We start from the raw sequence: 17,721 nt of genomic DNA on the forward strand, positions 1-17,721 counted from the left end.
AAGGGACTTCGGGCTTTATTTCCGAGCTCTAGGTTGTTAACATCATGTTCATCCGAAGGAAGCCAAACATTTTATGAATAACACCGCCGACAGATGAAATTCAACTACAAATTATATTTACTTAGTTGACCAATGAGCTAAACTATAAGATTATCAATATCTGAATGTTAATCGCGAAATTGACTGAAACGTGATCATACACATTTAGAACTCCCATCAACCTAGCTAGATTGTCAAACTTGGTGAAAAATTTTATTTTAATGAGAAATCTTCTTACGATATGAAACGAGGCTGTGTGCCCAATAACATGTTCTCTTGCACAAATACATGCAAGGGGTAAAGAACAGATCAACCACAATTATATATAAAAAAAAAAAACGCATCATTATGTAAAGACTAGGAAAGATAGAATGAAACATTAAATTGGGATTTGACTGTCTGAAGTTGGTCGATGAACGCAATATTCCTTATTTATTGCCCTTATTAATTGCAAAAGCTTCCTCATGGGGAAAACAAGTAGTTGGCACCCATGTCAGCCAAGTGCATGCATATCTTCATCTCATAAACAAGATGGGGGCAGTCGGCTGGTTGGGTCGCCGTCAATGTAATGCCAAGAGTTGCATTCCCGTGTGTTGAACTCTTGACCTCTTCCAATACACCGATCTTAAGTCCAACCCCCTCGCCAAGTGGACGGTGAAACTTATCCTACGGCACTCAAGTTAGTCCCATAGTAGGTTTAGAGAGAGAGAGAGAAAAGATATATATATATATATATATATAAACTTATCCTAAGGCACTCAAGTTAGTCCCATAGTAGGTTTAGAGAGAGAGAGAGAGAGAGAGAGAGAGAAAAGATGTATATATATATATATACACAAATTTGTCAATTTTCACTGCAAACATCTTTTTAAAGTTTTGCATATTAAGCTTTTACTTCATCCTACCAGATGAATGAACAAGTCATTCTCATAATCCAATGTGAAAAATAAGGAGCTGGATCGGTCAAAGTCCAAAAGCGTATCTTAACTAAGGATTGACCAGGTCCAATTCAAGCTGTCTTTCGCACGACAACAGATAAAAGATATAAAATGAACAAGAAAAGTGACAACGCTGTCAACCCGAAAGTGCCCACCATCATACTCACAAAATCGTACATATATGGCACTTTCATACCTAATGAGTAGGAAAACTTTTCAGGCGCGTTTAGTCGTAGGATGTTTATGTATCTGATTTTGAATTGGATATTCGATCAATCCAAAATTGAACACGAAAAAAAATTAATATTCAATGTTCGAATTTAATAAATGGCATCCGATCGGATTCAGATTTAGATATACATAAATATCCTGTCGGGTTCGGATCGAATTCGTTTTTACACAAATATCCTCTATCTAATGCTATTAAATTTTGAAAATTGGCAAAACCAATTCAAAATTTGGATCCGTGTATGACTATAAAAGTAATATTATGATCAGATTCAGATTGTAAAATCAGATTTCGGATATGACTTTTCTTCACTGAATATATAAATGTTCGAAAAAATGGATATGATTAAGGATATATCCAATCCGACTCTGATCCATTGACATCCATAGTATCAAATGTTTAATTTTTTTTTCTTGAGATATACCTTATTCCTTTTAATTTTTGCTGTTTTTTTTTTGTTTAATGTTTACGTAGGGAAAACCACCTTCAAGGTAAAACTCTTAAGGTCATACCCTTATGCCTTCAAAATTGCTTTGTTTCGAGGTTTTGAGTGGACTTACAATACATCTTTCAACTCGAGTGTGAACATTAAACCCATAATGACCATGAAATTTGAACTTGAGACCATTTGAGTGTGACTTGTCTTGTCGTTCCATTCCATTATATCCCTTGATCATATGAACTTTACTATTTGTTGTGACTTCACAAAAACTTCTATTTTTTTTGTTCGTGCTACAATGGAAAGCCAAGGATACGTCCCCTTACTTCTACCTTCCCTTTTTATTTTTAAGGAGTCTTTACTTGTTAACATCATTCTTAAGCTATAAGATATATATATTTTTTATCTTTAAAATAATTCACGTGCACTTTGTTAGTGTGATTCTTGCCAAACACTCCAAGGCGTCCAAATAATGTTCCTAAGTATACATTGTTCAATACGCTCAAATAAAAGTATAAAAATACTGAGCGTGAATCCACTTATTCTAAAATGCATATGCCAATTAAATAATCAACTTCACAACTAAACCTTGGTCATTAATAAAGCGAACAAAATAACTATCAGTATTATGAAAAAAATAGTAATAACTCATACAATATAAATTTCAGACATATTTTTGGGGTCAAAAGTGCAATTTCCTTTTTACTTTTTATTATTTTACTTTTTGCGAAAAAATAAGATCAAAATCCAACGGACAGAACTGGAGATGAATTCGGTGCATCCCGAGCCGGAAGGCTGCAGACGTCACCGCGTGGGTCCCACCTTGGACCGTCAAACAGAACTTCCAAGAAGGTTACGCAACGGCAACAGAAAACGTGTAAGGCTTTGACTGGAGGGAGTACCGTTAGACCTTGCCACGTGTAACGCATGAGAAAAGTTTGGGCCAACAGAAGGAAACCCAACATCTTAGGGAAACGTGCCTCGGTTTTTAGGGAAATGATAAAGATGCGATCGTCTTTCCGTAAAACGTCCAAAAAAGGTGGACCTTAAATAGAAAGCGGGAGTTAATGGTTTTATTACCCGGTTCGGTGAATCCCAAGGTGTGGTCTTCTTAAATCCGTTGGTTTGGTTGTCGGATCTTGGATCTGGATCCTGGGTGTTCTTAAAAAAATTCATCAGATTTTGTAAAATTTTAAAAAAATTAAGAATGTCAAAAAAAAAAAAAATCGATTAAAAATTTAAAGGGAAAGAAGTTATACCTTTTAGTATTAAAAATGAGAACAAATAAATCGAACTTACAAGAGTTCGATATATATTTTTTTTAAATGAGATTCGTGAGAACAAGGCATTTTGTTTTTCCAAATATATTTTTGTTGCAAAAATTACCTGCAAAATTAAGATGTCGATGGGGAAAGAGATTGTTGTATTTATGACCAATCACTTAGGTAGAACAACAAAAATTCGGCTTTTGATCGTTTTTATTAAATTGGTTATTGAAATAAAAACAAGAAGAAAAAGGTGATCATGTATTTTCATTATCTAAAACAATATTCTTAAATGCATTGATGCCGAGCAATGTAAGGAGCCTTATAATGTAACGATGTGATGTGGTAACATTAGGTTCAAAATTTTGAAATATATAATATTTTTAAAAATGTAAAAAATTAAATAAGGTAATACAGAATTGGAAAACTTAATTATATAAAAACTACGTCCATATTTTTTATATAAATTAAAATAAACTATATAGGTATAGCCTTTAACTTGAAAACCTTAAAAGCAAAGATAAAAAACATGTTCCTTTAAAGTACAAATATTTTATGAAAATTCAAAAACCAAAATTTTAAGGTTTTTTTCTTTTTTTAACTTGTTAGCTCCTCTGAAGGTATGAAAGAAAAAAAAATGTTAAGACTTTCATTTCATAAAACTCATGAAATGGAAAACAAAAAAAGTTTACCTTATAATAACTTACAAGCAACTTCCAAATAATGGATGATATCAAGCTGATAAGTCACATTCTTTGCATTAAATTATTGTGACATGAAATATTAAATCTAAACATCTAACACAGCACATATCAAGTGTGTTTTTCTACCAACACTTATTCAATATTAATTTACATTTTTTCGTCATTTTTTTAACACGTCGAAATAATTAAAATATAATATTGTTATTTTATTTGTACAACATATAAACATGTAAGTGTTTAGCACTTACCAATTTAGTTATTTCATTATTTTTATTTATTTAATGGGTACTGTTTTATAATATTTTATTTATTGAAAAACACAATAAGTAAATATTTGAAGTAAGATAAACAAAAAAATTTTGGACAGCCAATATATGGCTTCACCACCGTGCGTGATTGGCTAAAGTTCTTAAACTAAATGAACTTAAAAAACAAATTTAAAGATTAAAAAACGATAAGGAAGGCTTACCGAGCCCTTGATGGATCACTTGATTGTAAGCTTGGTTGGCATAGTTAATTACAAATAATGTCTTAAGAGTTTTAAGCAGTTAAAGTTTTTTTGGTATAGTATGATGAGTTTGAAAAAAATGAAAAAATACAGTAAATTTTTAAAAAATTTAAAAAACTAAAAATAAATGACAAATAAAATAAACGAGAAACTAATAACACTGCAACAAATCACAATATAAAATAAAAAAACTGTTTGATATTAAAAAAACTTGAAAAAATGGGTTAGAAAACAAGTTTTTTTGTTGAAAAAAATGTGTTTTCTAAAGTTTTATCGTATTTTTTTCACATTTTTTTGAAAAAAAAACATGTTTTCTATTACTTGACATGCTACAACATTCAGGCTCAAGGTAGAACTGGGTACCAAGTAATTGGCAGCCTTAATATATATATAAAGGATCTGTTTTTTAAAATCGAAATTTAAAGAAAATTGAAGCTTGAAGGAGGAGGAGCAGACCGAAAAGACAATATATATCATATTCATAAGGATTTGTTTTTATGAAATGAGAACCGGTTCTAACTTTTGGAAAGCTCGGAGGAGAACCGGTTTCAGTTTCGGACGACGGAGAACGGGAAAACGTTTGAAGCTTGAAGGAGAAGTACACAAAAGACCAAGAGGGGAGAGAGGGAGAGATTGATGTCGCGTGTAACTTCCGAAGAAACCCTTGGGGAAGAAATTCAACATCACCCACAAGACCCCCAACGAAAGTGAGTCTCCAAGCGGAAACCCCCAAACCCTCTCTCTCTCTCCCCCCTCCCCCCCCTCTCTCTCTCTCTCTCTCCGCAGATATTCACAGATAGAGAAGGAGCATTTCACTCCCCATTTGACAATCGAAGACAACAAACAACGTACTCTCCCTTAATCTCTCCCACCATTCCCGGTTTTTGCTCACCATTGATCTCTCTATCTCCCTTCTTCTGCTTCCTGTCTCCTTCCTCTTCCGTCGGCGGTCAAGGGAACTCAGGCCGTTTCCTGTATCTCTCTGTCTATCTCCCTTATCCTCACTTTCAAGGATCATATCCACCTTCGTCTGTCATATATTTATTTGTCTTCTTCCGCCTTTGATGCGCTTGATCTTCAGTTCCCTCTTGTCTGTGGTTCGTTTTTCGTCCGCCCTTGTTGAAAAAAATCTGCCTCCCCGTTCGACCTTTCTCACTGCCGTTGCTCCTGCACCTGGGTGTCCAATTTCGGTGGGGGGAATCCCTCGCGTTATTCCTTTCTCCGGGTTCATCTTTTCGCACACACTGTGATTTGGAGGGTTTCTGGAGCGTGTGGGTGTTGGGATTTGGATTGAAGGAAGAGGCGGACGGTGGTACCGAAGAGTAGGGTGGGGATCAAAGTCCCTTGGTGGAGTAAACGAGAAGAAGCATCAACTTTTAGCCTCTAGTTGTGGATATAGAATTTGGTCTGGAGATTCTTGAAGATCTTGGTTGTTCCAATGGTGAAGTTCCGGTGGGATCTTGACGGAAAAAGGCACCTGACGAGGGGAAATTTTGCAATTAGGGTTTTGTATGTCATCTCTTGGTGACTGATTCCATGTCTCGTTGCGGTGGAACGAGGAATTCTAAGTTGGGATATGGAAGAAGGATGTAGATTAGGATTGCTGGCGAAGGTTTTGCTTTGTGCCGGTGCCGTTTGGTGATTCCATTGTTTGAGCTTGTTGGACTCTAAAAAGTGGTCTCTATCTAAGAGAAATTGAATTTGTTGGAGGTTGTTACTATCCTGGAGCTGCTTTTCTGTGGCGTCGGTGTTGGGAAATGCTTAAACTGCGTTTGCTGGAGGTGGACTTAATCAGATATAAGTGGGTGATGGTTAAACTGTCAGGTTTTCGTCAGACACGGCATTGTGGGATCCTGTTTTGGCTTATTACATAAATGAATCTTCTCCAACAGATCTTAGGTTTAGCATAATAGTTTTCATCTGCTTGCGTGCAATCGTTTTCGGTGATTTATGTGAGTCGCTGGTATATCACGTTCTCCAATTGAAGAGGGTGGTTCATCAGTTTGGTATCATTGGTTCTGGATTGAAAGTACTGGCGTTTGACTAACAAATTCCATTTATAAGGTGGATACAGAAATGGTGCTTCTTTGAAGTTGGAAATGAAACTGGGGACATGGTGGATGAACGAGAGCACGAGCGTTGGTTTGTTCCTCTTCCGGAACAGCATTATCGGCAGTTAATTACATTTGTGTGCTTGGCAAAAAAAAAATATATTGCTGGTCAAAGGATTTGCGTGCAATGTCTCGCTGCTTTCCGTTCCCTCCACCAGGATATGAAAAGAAAACCAGAACTGGTGATTTAGATTCGTTATTAAAGGTTGACCACCTCTTCCCTATTCTGCCTCAGTTGATTTAGATACTAAATGAGCATCTTTACATGGTGGGGGGAGTATTATTTTTCACCTCTGCACCAGTATGTGCAGTTTGGATGGCTAATGTTTTACCACACCATGACTCTCATGGTAGTATTAGTTCAATAGTTGGATGATTTCAGTAAATGATTGATATAGGCTTTCAAAATTAAGTGGTAATACTGATTTAAATAATTATGCTATGGGCAGTGATTTATGTGGCATGGTGATAAATGGTTTGTTGGTTTGTATATCTTTGTGGCGGCTGATTACTAGAATTTTCCGAGTCTATTCTTACCAGCCAGAGGCCTTCTTCAGGTAGCGTGGCATGTCCAGCTTCATATACCATGTGAGGACTGGGACCTATGGTTCTAGGGTGTCTTCCATAGTTTCTTACCACGTGCTATATCTGAAACAATTTGAAGTCTCATTCAACAGAAAATAGCTACTGAAATAAGTGTTAAACATTTTTCTTGTTCTTCCAACTGCTAATTATCTTAATGCTCATTCTTCTTATTTGGATAAGTGTGGATAACAGAGCACTATTTTGTAGCCAAAGTAGGTCAATGTTATAAAGTCTAAATGAGTACTTGTAACACAGAAACAATTTTGTGACAGAGAACTTGTGTGACATATTGATGGTCAAATTCCAGCTTATGGACTTTTTGCAGTTTTTTTATTATTGAACTGAAGCCAATGTCTTTGTGCTCCTAATGGAGGGGCTGATATTGGTCTAGCACATGTTGCAGAACAATGATAGTTAGCATTTTTCAACATCACAAAACATAAATCATGGTCAAAGCCATCTTTAGGGTTTCTTGTTGAAAGGATGTCAAACAGAATTAGTCATATAGAAATTGAGATCCTGAAACTTAATATTCAACTGAGCTTCATAACTCATTTCACGTTAAGTTGTGCTTGTACCTTGGGTTGGCTTTCCGGTTTTCTTACCCTGTGCAAATTATACACACACAACATGTTCTCTCAAACCGCATCAGTCACAGTACTTGTTATCACGAATATCTGTGAAGCCTATATACCTGAAGAGTCTTAAAGCTGACATTATTGGGCTCCTGAAGGGAAGGACTGATATTATTTTAGCTCTTGTTTCAAAAGAATGCTGGTCGGCATTTGTCAACGTCACAAAACATAGGGAGGTGTGCTCCAGAGTACATCAAACACAATTACTTGTTTGTTCCTTGATGTCCTCCTGGAAATTTTGATCCTCATACTCAATATGCAACTCAGCTTCATAAATCATTGCACATGCAAGTTTTGCTTGCACCGTGGATTGCCTCCTGGTTTCCGTATGCATGGAATTTACTTGAAGCATGTTATCTGGGACTGCATTAGTTATAGATACTAGATACTTTGGTCTTATGAATTTCCATAAAGCTTAGAAGATAAGCTAGTGCAACTAAGAACTTTTAGGGCAAGCTTAATTGCCTGGATAACTTGACTATGAAGGTGAGAAATCTGCTCTGTACAAGACCTATTAAACACTGTTGAAAAGAACCCTGGATAGCTTAATGTATGGAATTTCTGTATTTTCTGGTGGACCTGGTTGAGGCTGACTGAAAATCCCGAGCTTTTGCATCAAGCCTGAAACAAATCTGCGGGCAATTAACCTTGCCCTTAAGGTAAAATCCCCCATTGTGATGAAATGGGGATTATCTATGGGATTGTAACCAGTATTCCTTCTCGATGGAGCAGTTTGTGCATTATGCTGGTCGATATGGTGGCATGGTCAAGTTTTTTTTTTCTTTAATTTAAACGGTGATTCCAGGATTGGCAGACAAAGGGATCAGGTTCCACATGAAACTTGTTACAGTTATCTGGACTTGTTAGGTCACATCATTAAATTGTTAGAAGCTTGTCAACATTGAAATGATTGTTCAGTAAAAATTTTTGCCCTGTTTGATTGATAGTAAAAAAAAAAAGTAATTTTTTTTTTATGTTTAAAGGAGCAGGTCCTGGAAGAAAAAGTAGTTTAATTAATAAACAAAATTTTCATCTTAAAGGAAGGATGAAAATTTGTCTAAAAGATAGGCGAGAGAGGAGCCAAATGGCCAAACTTTTTCCTAGCAAAAGTTCTACAGTCTTGTAGAGATAGGAAAAATAGGTGGGACCCAACACAAGCACAGGTTGTGCCTAGCTATGCTCCAAGGCCGTAGCGCTTTTGAGCCAGTTGTACAAAAGAGATGGCACATATTCTGTTGGTTTTGACAATTACAGTGGATCGTTGGATAAAGGATGTGAGTTGTGTTTCATGTTGTTCATTTAGTTAATTACTCTTATTTGGATATTTATCCACAGGATTTGTGGTTTTGCAGGATTGTCTTATTTGGATGGTGTAGGTGGTAGACAAATACCATTTGATGACTGGAAAGGTTATAATTGGTAGAGATTCTTCATGACATAGGCATATGTTAAAAACGGACGAAAGCTGCTATATGTATGAATTTATGTGAAAGAGCCTCCAGTAAATAACAGAAATTGGTACACAGGAGAATTTTCTAGGGTAAGTATTTTGTGTGATGCATGATGAATAAGAGACTCCTTACAATAGCTAGTGAAACAAAATCGTAAGGAAGTATAGTAGGAAGAGCAGTCCTCTAGACAGCTGTGCATCTATATAGTCAACTTGGCAGTGCCTTTAACAGGTAGGAGAAAAGCATCCATGTTGCAGTTACCAGTTACCAGTAAATGAGAAGGGCACAGGAATGTTAGAAAATGTGCTGTTGGAAGATATTATAGCATAGCTGATCAAATTCGAGCTGTTGTGGAGTGGAAGATAAATTATAAGCGGGATCTGGATTTAAAAAGAAGAAGTGGATTTCCTGGTAACTATGATCCAAGAGTTGGATTTCCTGGTAAAGTATGATCCTAGGTGGGATGATGAACAATCCTTTGGAATAAGAATGAAAAACTGAAAAACAATTTCTGGGATGCTTATGTATGTTGGTGATAGAATCTCAAGACATTTTAACTAGCAGGATTGACATCAGCAGCAAATGAGATACTAGCAATAAATGGAATTTGACCCTGGAAGGAAGGAGACAGTGTATGTCCAGATCTTCTTCAGGTTGCACATTTTTTCTTCATTTTTGTCCACAACTTATGTAGGACAAATCATCATGGACTCATGAATATGCTTATTTCTTAGTATATCGTGCTTAGTTGTGATATCATCCTTGAACCCCCTGGCCTGCTGGCATGGCATCAGCAAAGTTCTTTAGTATGATTCTGTAAAAATTGACCATGTTTCCTTCATGTCAGAAACCTTTCACTATGTTTTTCTGAAAACATGAGAGCAGGAACATGACATATTCCTTCTTCTATCATTGTGATAATAAATGAAAATGCTATAGAAGTTGGACATGTTTGTCATGTTGAGAATAAAACTGCAACTGACATTCCATTTTTTTTATAGTGTATGAAGTAAGAGTATATAATTCCTATGCTGGCCTGGGGTTGGATCTTATTCTATGGTTGAGCAAATTAGTGGAAGAATGGTTATTTTCATACATTTATAATTTTATTTATTTACGTTTCCCTGAAAAAATGCGGCTTGTCCTAATGTTGCTGTAGCTTCATCAAAGATATGTAAAGTGTATAGAAAACGTGGTGAGAATAGTATGCAATATTGCAAACTATTTTCTTCTAATGGACTAATCAGATTCTAAGCATCCTAAACCTTCTAGGCAGTTTTATTGAATCAGGTACAATAGCCAACAACATGTCCAGATTAAACCAGAGTGCTAAAAGTAGCACATTAAGCTGAAAGCCTGAAAGCAATAAATCCCATACTTCGTTCTATTGTTTTGGGGGCATACAACAATGTCAAAGTGTGGTGGCATCGAAAAGGTAAAGCCTCTATGCTTCCACATGCAATCAAAAGGTCATATGCTTGACAAAAAATTAAAGGATTTTGAGACAGAACTGGTCCATCTTGATGTGCATTGCTGTTTTTTAAGCCAGAAGTGCAGTGATGTCATTTTATTGCCTCGTAACAATTTCGTAATGCTTGGCAGTTGACGTGCTATAATGTTTAAATCTTTAGCTAAAGGATGCCAATGAAGAATGCCTAATATTCTGTGCTTATTGGCATCTTATGAGTATGACTTGAAATCTTCTCATGCACTGTGTTTGCCTCCTGTTTCGGCTGGCACATGTGATAGAAGGATGAGGCCAGGGACCTGCATCACTGGCCGCTGCTGGAATAGGAACCATAGCCAGGTTGGAGAAATCATTTTTCTGTTGGTAATTCAATCCATTACAATCTCTAAACGGGATTGTTGTGAAAAGATGTATTGTGACGAAAACTGGACAACCTGAAAGTGAGTAAACATCCTGTGAACCTAAAATTGCATAACATAATTTGAATTGTCATTTCAATAATTGAACAAGAACTGTATCTTTGGTTTCAAGGCTTGAATTTCATTGTTAACGATGTATTATATATAAACAAATATTTAAATCTACAAAATTCTGCAAAAATTAGCAACTTGTATATTTGTAAACTTGCTTTCTTTTCTCTGAAGGAGGAGCCCTAAATAATTGTTTGACACCACAAGATAGCTTAAAAACAAAATTTTAATTTCAAATCTTAAGAATGTCAAAGGCTATAAGTTGATCACCTAAATGCTTTAGATTTCCAAACCAAGAATACTTTGCATTTGCTCAAAAAGGCCTGAAATGAACCACAATGTCAGTTTTTTTTTATGAAAGACCATGATCGCCTAACCTAGTGGGTGCTATAGATGTAGCAATTGATGTTCTTTCCATTTGGTCATGTTGCTGTAGTGGAAAAATTTTCTATTATGTATGCTGGTCGCTGCCTGTTCTATCATTGGCTACTGATGCTGAATTTGATCATTACGTTTGTGATGGTTATGGTAGTTGGCTAGTTGGTTTGAGACATCGGTAACAGAAGCTCAATTTTTTTCATCCCACTTATGGCTATTTTGGTTACAGTGATGACTTGGGTTCAAAACATGTTTGATTCTTGAATTGTTTCTTGATGGCATCATGCTTTTGTGTTATGGTACTTTGTTTCTCTATAGATTGGCAATGTGAGTTCTAGAAATGCTCAGATACAACAGTTACATACTAAAACACCTTTCTCTTCCCTTTTAGAGAATGTTACACTGTTTTGCCATGTTTTCTGTTGATAATTTCCTTATGTCACATGCTGGACTAAATCTTCATCGTCAGTATATAAATTAACAAATCAATTGAAACATGCTGGTCCGAAAAAATGCTGTTAATCTGTAATGACACCTTTCTGTGTGGTCTATGGATGCTATGAAATATCTTTGAAAGTTTATCTGCATTGAAATTCAAACTTGTGATGCATGTAAATAATCTAAGGTGGAATTTAATCTACAGCAGCTATTTAAGAAAGGTATTCTCGTCTGCTGGTATCCTTTGCTAAAGGGAAATCAATTTGGACCCTACTGATTGCATTAACATTTGAATGGAATAAGCCCATTCAAATTTGCTTCTTGCTGCAACTGCGTGAAGTACACTGATGTTCAGCATGTAAAATTATGGAAAAGTTGAAGAACTTCAGCAAGTTCTGATACTATTCGACAGTACTTTCCCGTGTTATGCTGAAATTTGCGTTTGTGACGTCCTATTAGTTTCTTCTTTTAGTGTTTGTTCTATGCACATGAACCATGTCAACTTAAAGATGCAATGAAAACTTGTTTCTTAATACAATCATGGCATTAATGGAAAGATGTACATCTTCTTTAACTCTTTACAATCAGCTCAATGCCTTTGACACTCCAGTGGATGATTTGTATGAGTCTCCTGTTTTTTCTGGAGTGTAAATCTCAGTTTTGGTTGGCGGTCCATTCTGACTTTTGAAGTTGCACTTTTGTATTCTTTGGTGGCATTTGGGATCTTTATTAGTTTCTCATGCTATTGTAAGTTTGTTTTTGACTATCCCTGTGATTGAGATTTCCTAGATTATTGACTATTCGAAGCATCCTTGCTACATGAAATTTTCAGGAAAAGCACAAGGAGAAGAAGCAGAAGAAGGAAAAGAAAGACCGAGAAAAGAAAGAGAGCAAAGATAAAAAAGTGAAGGACAGAAGCAAGGAAAAGCACAGGGATAAGGACCGGAAGGATAAGCATAAGGACAAGAAGAGAGATAAGGACAAGGATAGACATAAGACAGCAGATGAGCAGCGAGGTGAAGAAAGAAAGGCAGATGACACTCCTGGGAAGCTTGTGGAAAGAAATCATGCAGTGCAGGAGAAAAAATTTACAGATGAGTTCATTAGGAGAATCAGAGATGATGGAAAAAAGGCTGAAGACATGGTTGGGCACTTCAATGGGGTGCAGCAAAGACAATTTGATGGGACAGTCAGGACAAAAGATATTGAGGTTAAGGGAAAAAATAGAGAAAACCGAATTGAGGGGGCTGAGAGGCCAAAGGGCATTGAGAACAAGGAGAAAAATAAAGGTAGGAGAACAGAGGTTATTGGTTGGTCGAAGGAGGACATTGGAGATAAGGCCAAGAACAAAGAACGGCAAACCGAGGGGGTCGATAAGCCAAGCCAAGTAGTTGTGGTTAAAGACAAGAGAAAAGAAAGGCAACCAGAGGGGATTGACAAGTCAAACGAGTATATTTTGGGTAAAGACTATGACAATGAAAGACAAGCTTTGGGGATTCATCGGCCAAAAGAGGACATTGTTAGTAGTAAAAAGGTTAAAGAGAAGCAAATTGAAGTTACAGATAGAACAAAACCAGATGTTATTAGTAAAGACAAGGCCAAGGAAATGCAGACGAAGGGGATAGAGAGGCACAAAGCAGATATTACAGGTAAGGAGAAGGCCAAACAAATGTATATTGGGGGTATTAATGGGCCAAAGGAGGTTGTTATGGGTAGAGGAGAAAATAAAGAAAAGGAAGTTAACACAAAGAAAGCAAAGCACAAGGATAAAGCGCAAGGGCGAGAGGAGAAAAGTAAATCAAAGGATAAGAAGGATGAGGAGGAGGAGAAGGTAGGACGGATTGCTCATAAGCAGATAGAACAGATATTAGGAGAAAGTGGCAATAAGCTGCAGTCGGGTACTTTTAGTGTTGCAGCAGTATACCTTGGAAAGGACATTACAAATAATGCTGGTCAGGATCCAAACACCCGAAAGAGGAAGGATTTGGAGAGGAATGGAGTTCTCCATGGTGAGTGCTGTTCCAGCCTGAGGTGTATTTGCTTGCTTCTGAACCTCTTTGTTTTATAACCAGGAATCAGTTTTTTTTTTTGTTTTATATGTTTATTTTCCAGATCAGTATACTTCTCAGTTGCTGTCTAATTATTTCCTATTTCTAATATGTGATTACAGATGAACTGCGACCTAATAAGCTCCCAAGGGCAGCTTCTGGTGCCATATTGCCATTGGAAAATGGTTGTAGACCAGAAACCGTTCACAGTGCTCTTCAGCGCACCCCTGACAGACAGGGAGAAGCTGATAACCGGAAGCTTGAAAGAGTAACTGATGGCAATGCATGTAGTCCGTCTCCATACAATAAAGATCGTAAAATCAATGGCAAATTAGAACCTCGGCTTTCTAGCGTTAACCTACGGCCTTGTGCTGCAACTGTTGTAGACACCAGCATCAGTGGCAGAGAACCTATAAGACCGCCCCATCCTGACTCTCAATATCTAAATCAAATTCTCACTGTGCCCAAAGTGCCTGAATGGTCTGATTTTGATGACCAGGAGTGGCTGTTCAGTGACAATAACATTCAGACTAAGCCAAGTTTTCAGTCAGAGATTGATGGGACGCCGCAGGTATGGGCAGAGACCTTGCACATTGAGCCAGCTGACGTGCACGCTTTGCCATATGTTATTCCCTATTGATAGCCGAGATTGGGCTTGTAGCTTTTTTGTGCCGAGCCAGAGTTGCCCATCAAAGGTATGGCAAAGTGAAGGGCTATGTCTTCTCTTGTTTGCAGTTATGGTTTTGTTCTTTCATGTAGAGATGCCAACCTGTTAAGAGAGGAGACATTTCCACAAATGTTTATTGAAATGAGATTAAGGCATTCATCACTGTCCTTCGGCTGATAGGTTGCTGCGCATTGCAGGGCTTGCGATGAGTTCCCTGTGCTGCATCTAATAACTGATGGAAATTGATCTCAAGGCTTATTCATGCTCAAAAGCTCCTTACATGCGGCAGGCTACAATAGCGAACTGTCTACAAGTGTCGGGAGCGAATTGGCTTTGTACGTCTTAAAATTTTCTTTTTAGGCTTATGATTGGAAAATGAGGTGGTCATGATGCACACCACACAATTTTGATTTGTACAATAGAAGTTTTAGTAAGTGAAATGTACCATAACCAAAAAAAAAAAGGAAAAAAAAGAAAAAAAGCAGAAATGCCATTCATTTATTGGGTCTTCTTTCCAGGTTCTTCATTCAAAATTTTTCTGTTGGGTTCTGTTAAAAATATGGATGACATATTTATGTTCTGATTTATTGCATTTTTGAGACCTGATAAAAATACCACGAGACAACAAATACTATAAAAAAATTCCTGCATCTCGTTCTGATGATTTTCCTATTGAACTAATGCAACTTTGGGATTGGGCTTTCAACATAATTCTTAGAACTTGGAGTTCTTCTAGGGAGGATGCCTTTGCAGTTTGTGTTTTAGTTTCTATGTAAAATTTTCGATATGCTTGTATCCAGTGGTGGAGCCACTTTGGGGCACTGGTTCGGCACCTGATCACCCTCTCCCAATTACTCCTCCAGTATGATGGGTCAAATCAGAATGTAAAACGCCCACCTTGATCCAACTCAAGCTTGGCCTCTGTCATGTTCTTCAGTCTCATTTTCTGTTGTAATACTTTTCCTTTTTGAAAATTTTGTTCATATCTCCCTGTTTCTGTCAATGCTTATTTTTTATTTCAATATCGAGCACATGGTCAACTACCCATTTTTGTGGATGATTTATGCTGATGAGTTGTTAACTTCTTTGAACAACTGCTGAACAAATTCCTTATTAGTTTTTTCTGAATAACTCATGTTCAGCTGGCAGTTCTTGATCTATAAAATTTACTTGGTTGAAATTTTTTTGTCCATTTTTATTGGAAAAAAAGTTTTACTTGCTTTGTCAATGCATTACTTTAATATGGTTGTTAGAAATTAAGTGAAACCCTTCAGCGATGGTTTGATGGTGGAAGAGTAACATATTTTTTCATGCATTTGTTGTAAAATTAAGGCCAGTTTATTACCTTAGTGGTTCATGAATCTGCTCCTAAATATAGGGTATATCCATGAAACAGTATGTTAGCATTCCCACTACCAAACAACTACTTAGGTGTACATTTCTCAAAAAATATATTCATCTTTGGCTTATGCAGCTTCAAGGGGCCGGTTGGGCCAACAGCTGTGAGGGTCTCTTATGGGCAACATCAAGTTCCTGTGCAAAGTTCCCTGTACAAACCTGAGCAAGCATGACATGAGCCCTAGCGACGAAGATACTAGCGACTCTCAACCTCGGGCGGTCAACCTCGGGCGGTTCTCTGAATAAGAAACGGAAGAAGAGAAAGGGGAAAACTGTGGCTTATGTAAGGATAGGGTTGCACCACCATTGTCGGCTTGACAAGGCCGGTCTCCACTGGGTGGACTTCCATTCTGCCTTTAAAGCAAAAATTGAATTTACATCATTACCAAACTGTTCCCTGTCACATTAATGTGTGAAAATCTTAGATTCATACTTAGGTTATAGGCGGTTCTACTGTTATGGCGGCCATGGTAACGCCTAAAAATATTCGTTATGGTCAACAAGTCAGGATACAAACTGGATTGAATTGTGTTTATTTGATGCAAAAACTAACTACGAAATTTTTATTTGAAGGGAAAAACTAATATCACTAATTACGTAAGAGTATTTGAATGTGAGGTATAAGTTACATATTGAGCAAAATTATGTAAATAAAAAACCTAACATATACAAAAAACTAAATTCGCATTGGGCGGCAAGGTGGTCCACTCCGAAGAAGTCTGTGTTACGACTGTTGCAACCCAGTACACTGTTCTTTTGGACCGTAAAAGATTCCAAAGCATTCTTTGTAAACCTAGGGAGCGAGGGGCACAAGGATAAAAGCTGCGACCTTTCTTTGGATCAGTAGAAAAATAATTACTCACCCTGGAAAAAAAAGTAAGTCTAAGAGGGTGGCTGAATTTGCTGTTTAAGTTGCAAAAAATGTTTGAATTCAAAATAAAGTCCGCTGACAACTAGGTTTTAGTGTAAGTCATGGATTCTAAAGACAAGTTAGGGATGATGATGGAGAAGAGATTATCACACCACGAGGGCCTGTTTGATAAATGGAATAGTTTGTAACTGTTTAAAGTTAAGGATTTTGTCATTAGTGTATATAATTCCTGTATTATATATATATATATATATATATATATATATATATATATATATATATATATATATAGAGAGAGAGAGAGAGAGAGAGAGAGAGAGAGAGAGAATGGAAACTAATACTCCTAACATTTCACTTTAAGTGAAAGATTTGTATTTTTTTTATTCTTTCTTTCTATGTGCATTTCGCTAGATATAACTCTTAAATGCATCATGTGGTTTATCTTTGCCCATACATCCATGTTTTATGATAACGTTTTATTCGTGAACTCGCGTGCTATTTGAAACTGAGTTGGTGGTTGTGACATATATGAGATGATCCACTAGTTTCATCTTCCACATTAACATCTATTTCACTCTATCCTGTGCATCAATAATGTCAAAGTAGCAAGCGTTATAGTTGAAAAAAATGCGGTGCCTTCATATGCTTAAATTAATGTGTGTTTGCAATGCAAACTATATGAGAATCAAACGTTAAACATATATATGAGTAGTTGGTAGATACCCTACCACTTGAGTAGGGTTAAAACCAGACCTCTTAAACAAAATGTGAACTTTCTAATACACTTATAAACACTAATTTAATATAAATTCTGTTTTAGTTAGAGTCATTTTTACAAAAAACTTTGATCTTTCTATAATCAAAATTTTGATTTTTATTATTAAAAAGTCATTATTTAAGTAAGAAAACAACTAAGTTAATATATGTTTCTCACGAAATCACCCTTAAGAACATATCTATAAGGTTCCGATGCAAGACTGCTGGAAGTGGCACATCTTACTAGAAGGTTAGATTGCAAAAAAATTATTTTATTAATCAATTTTAATGGTCTTGGTTTTTGTTTCTTTCCTAAATGGTCT

The 17,721-nt window shown here is 36.5% G+C and overlaps 1 protein-coding gene across 3 annotated transcripts; it reads left to right on the forward strand.

Moving 5' to 3' along the window:
• The first annotated feature begins 4,867 nt into the window (after nt 1-4,867).
• LOC116247338 (uncharacterized) lies at nt 4,868-16,252 on the forward strand. 3 transcript variants are annotated; one of them, XR_004170846.2, is made up of 4 exons: nt 4,868-6,438; nt 12,491-13,667; nt 13,829-14,708; nt 15,848-16,252. XR_004170846.2 is itself a non-coding variant. In XM_031619472.2 (3 exons), the coding sequence occupies exons 1-3, from the start codon at nt 6,361-6,363 to the stop codon at nt 14,344-14,346; spliced, it is 1,773 nt and encodes a 590-aa protein (XP_031475332.1). In that variant the 5' UTR covers nt 4,868-6,360; the 3' UTR covers nt 14,347-14,884. The 3 variants fall into 3 exon arrangements, 1 of the variants encoding a protein (XP_031475332.1); XR_004170845.2 differs by lacking the exon at nt 15,848-16,252 and having other exon boundaries at nt 13,829-14,401; nt 14,571-14,884; XM_031619472.2 differs by lacking the exon at nt 15,848-16,252 and having other exon boundaries at nt 13,829-14,884.
• The last annotated feature ends 1,469 nt before the right edge of the window (nt 16,253-17,721 follow it).

The sequence above is a fragment of the Nymphaea colorata genome, chromosome 2 (assembly GCF_008831285.2).
Source record: "Nymphaea colorata isolate Beijing-Zhang1983 chromosome 2, ASM883128v2, whole genome shotgun sequence".
Taxonomy (NCBI): Eukaryota; Viridiplantae; Streptophyta; class Magnoliopsida; order Nymphaeales; family Nymphaeaceae; genus Nymphaea; species Nymphaea colorata.